A 7,498-nucleotide genomic window follows, 5' to 3' on the forward strand; every position below is an offset into this window, starting at 1 on the left:
GTGAGTGGAGCAGGGGACAGAGGGTACAGGTGAGTGGAGCCCAGGGACAGAGGGTGCAGGTAAGTGGAGCCCGGGGACAAGCCTTCAGAGGTCGCCGGAAAGGGAGGCCATGGATTTTTGTTTGTTGTTATTTTTTGTTTTGTATTTTTGTTTGCTTTTATTTATTGTGTTTTGTTTTGTTTTGGTCTGTCTGCCTTTTGTTTTCAGACTTCTCTCTCTCTGTCCTTCTTTCTCTCTGAGTCTGTACATGTGTGTGCAGCTTCATGTGCACAAACATGTATGTATGCACGTGGCCAGAGGACAGTCTTGGGTGTTGTTCATGTAGCATCTACATTACAATAGTTTTCTAACATTTACTTGTTTATTTTTCTTTATTTGTGTGTGTTGCACATGTAGAGGTCAGAAAACAAATTGCAGGAGTAAAGTGTTTCTTTCCGCCATGTGGTCACGGGGACCCAACTCTGTGTCTTAGGCCTGGTGCCAGCACCTCAGCCCTGACCCATCTTACAGCTCCACGTAGTTTTTTTCTTTTTGAGAAGTAGTCTCTCATTGATTTGAAACTGACGAAGCGGGGTTGTGCTGGTTGGGGGATCTGCATGTCTCTGCTGCCCCAGACAGATAATATAGACATGTGCCGGCATGCCTGATGTGCTCTGAGTTAGTATAGGCACGTGCCAGCATCTAGTGTGTTCTGAGATAATATAGGCATGTGCCAGCATCTGGTGTGTTCTGAGATGGTATAGCACGTGCCAGCATCTGGTGTGTTCTGAGATAGTATAGCATGTGCCAACATCTGGTGTGTTCTGAGATATTATAGACACGTGTCAGCATACCTGGTGTGCTCTAAGATAGTATAGGCCTGTGCTAGCATACCTGGTGAGTTCTGAGATAGTATAGGCATGTGCCAGCTTGCCTGGTGTGCTCTGAGTTAGTATAGGCACGCACCAGCATCTGGTGTGTTCTGAGATAGTATAGGCACGTGCCAGCATCTGGTGTGTTCTGAGATAGTATAGGCATGCGCCAGCATGCCTAGTATGTTCTGAGATAGTATAGGCACGCGCCAGCATGCCTAGTGTGTTCTGAGATAGTATAGGCACGCGCCAGCATGCCTAGTGTGTTCTGAGATAGTATAGACACGTGCCGGCATGCCTGGTGTGTTCTGAGCCCTAACTCAGTCCTCACGCTTGCAGGGGCAAGCACTTTACTGATTGAACCAACTCCCTAGCCCTCCTGGTTTTCTTAAAACAGTTTTCTGGAGATAAAATCCATTGGATGTACAACTCACTCACTTGAAGTTACCAAACAACTTGATGCTAGACAGTGTATTTCCAATGCCATTTCAGCTTTCATTACTATTTATTTGAGAATAATTTTCTTTAATTAAAAAAATACCTATTTTTATCTGTATAGGTGTTTTTGCTTTCAGGAGTGTCTGTGTACCATTCGCATGCAGTACCCTCAGAGGCCAGAATAAAACTGGTGTTACAGATGGCTGTGGGCTGCCATGGAGTGCTGGAAGTTGAACCCAGATCCTCTAGAAGAGCAGCTGATGCTTTTAATCTTGAGCCATATCTATTCAGCTGCATTTTCTACCTTAGTAGATTTTTTCTCTAATCTTTCTTTTAAATTTTTTATTACAATTATTTATTTGTCTTTGGGGGGAGGTGCACACACACCACTATGCCTGTATGGAAGTGAAGGACAACTTGCTAGAGTCAGTTGTTTCATTCAACCATGTGGGTCCTGTCACTGGGCTTGGCAGCAAGCACCTTTACCCCCGAGCCATCTTGCTGCCCCTACCATGACCTCTTTGGATGTATCTTTCACTTTGTCCTGTAGATGGAAGTTTCTGTCCCTCCCAGTCTTGCAGACATTCAGTCCCAAAGAAACACACAGAGGCTTATATTAATTATAAACTCTTTGGCCTATTAGCTCAGGCTTACTAACTAGCTCTTACAACTTATATTAACCCATAATTCTTGTCTATGATTAGCCATGTGACTTGGTACCTTTTCTCAGTAAGACATTCTCATTCTGCTTCCTCTGCATCTGACTGGTGGCTGCATCTCTGCCTTTCCTCTTCCCAAAATTCTCCTAGTCTGGTTGCCCCACCTATACTTCCTGCCTGGCTACTGGCCAATCAGCATTTTATTAAACCTGTATGAGTGACAAATCTTTACAGTGCACAAGAACATTTTCCCACAGCACTCTCCCCTTTGTCTCTTCCTAGAAATCAGGGATTCTAGTAATACTAGGTGACCATCCTGGAGAGACAGTGGAAGTGGATGCAATGTTAAATGTATGTTTCTTGAATCTTGCTTTGCCTAGCTCTGTTGCTTGGGAGTGTTTCCCCCTTAGCAAACTAGCATCCTGGAGGGGACAAAGTGTCTGGTCAAATTATGAAGGACCAAATTGGTGAGGTACACAAGTCCTCGTGAAGGATTATCTTCCTCCTGGAGTCTGTTGACCACCCACTCTGTACAGCCAAGACTGCCAGGAAGCTGCAGCCTCCAGCTTCCATGGCTGATGGAAATGGGTCTGCCCTAGAACTTTGGCTATCTAAGGACAGATCCTAGGAGAGCTGTGCCTATCAGAGCTGGGAACAAGCAAGTCCTTGAGTACTACCAGACATCAGCCGAGCTCCACTGCTCCACACCCTTCCTCTAGCAAGCAAATCTCTGGGAAAACCAAGTCTCTCTCCTTAGGGAGAACTGATGCCATGAAGATGAGGGATTGTGTAATAGTTGGTTTTAACTATCAACTTGCCACAGCCCAGAGCCACTTGGAAGGGATTCTCAGGGTGGGACTGCCTAGATTAAGCAAGTCCATGCATTCTTGGGTGGTTGGCTTGGTTACCAGGAAGCCCTGCCCACTGTGGGTGGCACTGGTCCCTGAGTAGGGAATCCTGGATTGTATAGGCTTGGAAGTAATACACTGAGCACTGGCATGCCTTAATTCACTGTCCTCCGTTCTCGACTGAGGATGCGACGTGACTAGCTACTTCAAGTTCACGCTGTCTAGACTTCCCCATGGGGACGGTGAACCAGATAAGTCCTTTGTCTTCTAAGTTGCTTTTTGTTGTTGTTGTTGTTTTTCGAGATAGGGTTTCTCTGTGTAACCCTGGCTGTCCTAGAACTCACCAGGCTGTCCTTGAACTCTCAGGAAATTGCTTGCCTCTGCCTCCTGAGTGCTGGGGTTAAAGGCGGGAGTCACCACGTCCAGTTAAGAAGACATAGTGCTTTTGTTGAGTTTTGTTGCCAATCTTCCATGGAACTCCATCTCCAGTGTATCTGATGTCCTCTTCTGACCTCTAAGGAACATGTTCTCTCTCTCTCTCTCTCTCTCTCTCTCTCTCTCTCTCTCTCTCTCTCTCTCTCTCACACACACACACACACACACACACACAGAGGTTGTTGTTATCATTGTCATCATCATCTCTCCGCTTCTCATTGTAGGGGTCATTGTGGGAGCCATCGTGGGCATCCTCTTGCTTTTCATCCTTGTGGGCCTCCTGATTTTCTTCCTGAAGAGGAGGTGAGATTTGGAACAGGACTGGTGGTGGGTGTTTGGCTAGCGGGAGCCCAGAAGGGAAGATGAGGATCCCTGGTCCTGGGCTCAAGCTGGAGTTTTACATCCCAGTGTCTTTCTTCCAGAAGAAAGAGGAGCCAGCAGAAGAAAACGCCCAAGGATCTGGTGTTCAGGTGTGTTGGGTGGAGGGGAGCATCTGAGGAAATCACTGTCAGGTAAAGCAAGGGGGCATTTGCTGCTCCCTGGATAGGTCAGAAGGCAAACCAAGTCTCAGAGGGGATTGTGAGCTCCTGCAATGGGCCACAGCTAATTCCTGGAGACTCAGCCTAGAGTTAATTCTCCTTTTTTTTCTTTAAAAATTTTATTTATTATTCTTTGAGAATTTCATACATATACACAATGTGATTTTATCATATTCAGCCTAATTTTGAATTTTATTTATTTTATGTGTGTTGGTAGAAGTTTCTGTCTAGCAAGCTGATCCCAAGTAACCACACAGAGGCTTAATATTAATTTTAAATACTTGGCCAATAGCTCAGGCTTGTTACAAGCTAACTCTCACATTTAAATTAACCCATATTTCTTATATATGAGTTGCCATGTGGCTTGGTACCTTTTCTTAGTACAGCATGCTCATCTTGCTTCTCCCTACATCTGCTGGCATCTCTGACTCTGCCCTTCTTCATTCCATCCTTAGTTTGGTTGTCCGTTCAATACTTCCTGCCTGTGTACAGTAGGATTACTCCACAGCATATGTGTATGAGTGTTTTGCCTGCATACATGTTTGTTTACTACATGCAGTCTTAGCACCTGAGGGGCCAGAAAGGAGCATCAGATCCCATTAGAACTAGAGTTACATGCAGATGGCTGTGAGTGGCCATGGGGGTATGGGTGCTGGGGGATTGAACCTGAATCCTCTGGAAGAGCAGCCAATGCTCTTAACCACTGAGCCATCTCTCCAGTCCCCATCCTAACTGCTTTACATTTATGTCTTTGTGTCCACACACTACACGTGCATGTGAGGAGGTTAGGGGACTCTTGTGGGAGCTGGAGCTGGTTCTCTCTTTCCACATGTGGGTCTTGGGCATCTAACTCAACTTGTGTTCTAGCACCAGGAAGGGCCGAAGAGCAAGATAAAATAAACTATGCTGTACATGTGGAGACAAACAGCGCAAGGAGAGAGGAGAAGAAGGTCAAGGAACACTCTAGACAGGGCATGACAACTAGAGGAGGGGCCCAGGCATGGTGGCGCACGCCTTTAATCCCAGCACTCAGGAACCAGAGGCAGGTGGATCTCTGTGAGTTCAAGGCCTGGTCTACAAAGGGGCTGTGTCACAGAGAAACCCTGTTTTGAAACAACAGCAGCAACAGTAACAAGAACAACCAAAACAAAACAAAACAAAACAAAAGAAGAAAAGGATGATTCAGTCATGAAGGTACTTGCTGCCACACCTGATGACCAGAGTCCAGTCCTCACTGTGGACAGAAACATGACTCCCATAGTTGTTTACTAACCTACACATACACACCAGGGCGCACGCACACTTCCCTACCCACACCCCAACACACACCGAATGAAATGCATAATAAAAAAAGCTGCTAGAGGGAAGCTGAAGCCAACTACGAACAAAGAGTTGAGGAAGTCAGGAGGGCTTGGGACAGTTCCTGCTTCCGAGGAGGGGTGACACAGAGAGTTGAAAGGGCTCAGACAAGCTGGAGCAGGAAGGATAGAAACCTAGTCCTTGAGCGCCACCGTGTGTACAAACAGCAGAAGTGACTACAGGCTGCCTTAAAAGAAAGACACACACAAAGAGAGTTTGTGCATCTAGGCTTGTGCGAAGGATACGGGCAGCCTCAGGAAATTCTGTCAGGCTATGGAAAGGGTGGTTTTGCTTTCTGAAAGTTTCAGATAAATAACAGATAAATGGCTGCAAGGTGGAGTTACTCTGGCTAGGACTGAGACCAGTCTCTGTACATGGGGTAAGAGCTCCCCCACTATGGGGACAGGCAAGTAGCAGCAGTCAGGGTGCTTAGGGCACACAGTGTATCTCTGAGATTGGGTGGTGTGAACACAGGGAAGGGTGTTAGGGAGCGATACCAGAGAGGGGTCTGGCGGGGCTCTGCAGGTGGAGTCTTGCGGAAGACAGCAAGGATATCAATGTACTTCTGGGGGGGAGGGTCTGTTTAAGATTTTATTAACTTTTTTATGTGCAAGGGTGCTTTGCTGCATGCTTGTGCACCGTGTGTAATGCAGTACCTACAGAGGACAGAAAAGGGCGTTGGATCGCCCAGAATTGGAGTCGCAATGGCTGTGAGTCATTATGTGGGCGCTGAAAATCAAAGCTAGGCCCTCAGGAAGAGCAGCCAGTGCTCTTAGCAGCTGAGCCCTTTCGCTATCCCCATCTTCTTCCTTTTAAAGGCCGAATAATACTTCACTGTATGAATAGATCACATTTGGTTCATCCATTCATTTACTGATGGACGCTTGGTGCTGGCTCTTGTTCTATTAAATGTTTTAGATTACATTTAAGGTGTGGAAGCATGTGTGTGGTGTACACGTGTGTGAAAGCATGCGTGCGTGCCTGAGTGTGTGTGTGTGTGCGCGCGCGCGTGTGTGCGCGCATCTGTGTGTGAAGGAGTTGGTTCTCTTTTCCACCGTATGGGTCCTAGGGATCAAAGTCAGGTAGTCAAGTTTATCTATTAGTGACTTTGCCTGCTGAGCCATCTTGCTGGCCCTTGTCCTGTTTTAGAGGCAAGGTTTCATTATGTAGTTCAGGCTAGCCTTGAACTCTTGGTGCTCCTCCTGCCTCAATATCACAAACCCCGGGTTTCTATTGTGTATGACCATGTGTGGCCACTGATGGGCTCTTGTGTCGCTTGCACCTTGGTCCTCCTGTGAGCCACGCTGCCGTGAACGATGCTGAGCTTTGAGATTGTTCTTTCTTTGGTGGATTTAACCAGCAGTGGCATTGCTGGATCAAAAACATGATGACTCACTATGTAGACCAGGATAACCTCGAACTCACAGAGATCTGCCTGCCTCTGCCTCCCAAATGCGCGGTGCTTCATTTACTTTTTTTATTTCGTGGAGTGTATGTGAGGCGTGGATGTGAGAAGACAACCCACGGGAGTCAGTTCTCTCATTCCAGCATGTGGCTACCAAGGATGGAACTCCAGCAATCCGGCTTTGTGTTAGGACCCTCTACCTGCTCAGACATCTTGCCAGCCTCAAGGTGCTTAAAGTCTTTATTTTTATTTATTTATTTTTATTTTTTTACCTTTCTTCTCACCACAGCGTCCCAGGGGATATCCTAGCCAAAGACTTTGCTGACCACGTCAGGGTGAAGGAGAAGGACAGCAACTATGGATTTGCTGAGGAGTATCAGGTGGGTGAGAGCAGAGGCATCACAGCTGGTAACCCACATGCCCTGGCTTCCCAGGCCCTTCTGGGTTGAGCTTGAAAACTGAGCCATCTCACTCACCCTTAACTATTTGGATTTATTTATTTTTATCTTATGTGTGGGTGTTTTGCCTGCATGCATGCACATATACCATGTATATGCAATGACTACAGAGGCCATAAGAGGGCGCTGGATCCTCTGCAACTGATGGGTGCTGGGAATTGAATCAAGGTCCTTTGTAAGAGCAGCCAGTTCTCTTAACCATAGAGCCATCTTCCCAGTTTCCGTGTGTGTGTGTGTGTGTGTGTGTGTGTGTGTGTGTGTGTGTGCATGCGCGCGCGCCATTTGGGACTTTCTTAGGGATCACACTTAGTCCTTAGGCTTGATTCTGAGCACCTTTATCCAATGAGTCATCTTACTGGCCTTTATAATTTATTTAGATTATAGTCACCTCCCTGTCCTCCTCTCTTGTCCTGTCCCCCCTCACTGGTGCTGATCTTTCCTTTTCCAAAGTCCCCCCTTTCTACTCCCCAACCACCGTGTGTGTGTGTGTGTGTGTGTGTGTGTGT

General features: G+C 46.7%; 1 protein-coding gene across 1 annotated transcript in view; it reads left to right on the forward strand.

The window, feature by feature from the left end:
• The window catches only part of Ptprh (protein tyrosine phosphatase, receptor type H), a 26,369-nt gene that overhangs the window by 13,087 nt on the left and 5,784 nt on the right, over window positions 1-7,498 (forward strand). Inside the window, 4 exon segments of the mRNA XM_013354513.2 lie at window positions 818-823; window positions 3,456-3,534; window positions 3,654-3,701; window positions 6,824-6,942. Of these exon segments, the coding sequence (XP_013209967.1) occupies window positions 818-823; window positions 3,456-3,534; window positions 3,654-3,701; window positions 6,824-6,942 (252 nt within the window).

This window comes from Microtus ochrogaster, unplaced genomic scaffold, assembly GCF_000317375.1.
Source record: "Microtus ochrogaster isolate Prairie Vole_2 unplaced genomic scaffold, MicOch1.0 UNK47, whole genome shotgun sequence".
In the NCBI taxonomy this organism is placed as follows: domain Eukaryota; kingdom Metazoa; phylum Chordata; class Mammalia; order Rodentia; family Cricetidae; genus Microtus; species Microtus ochrogaster.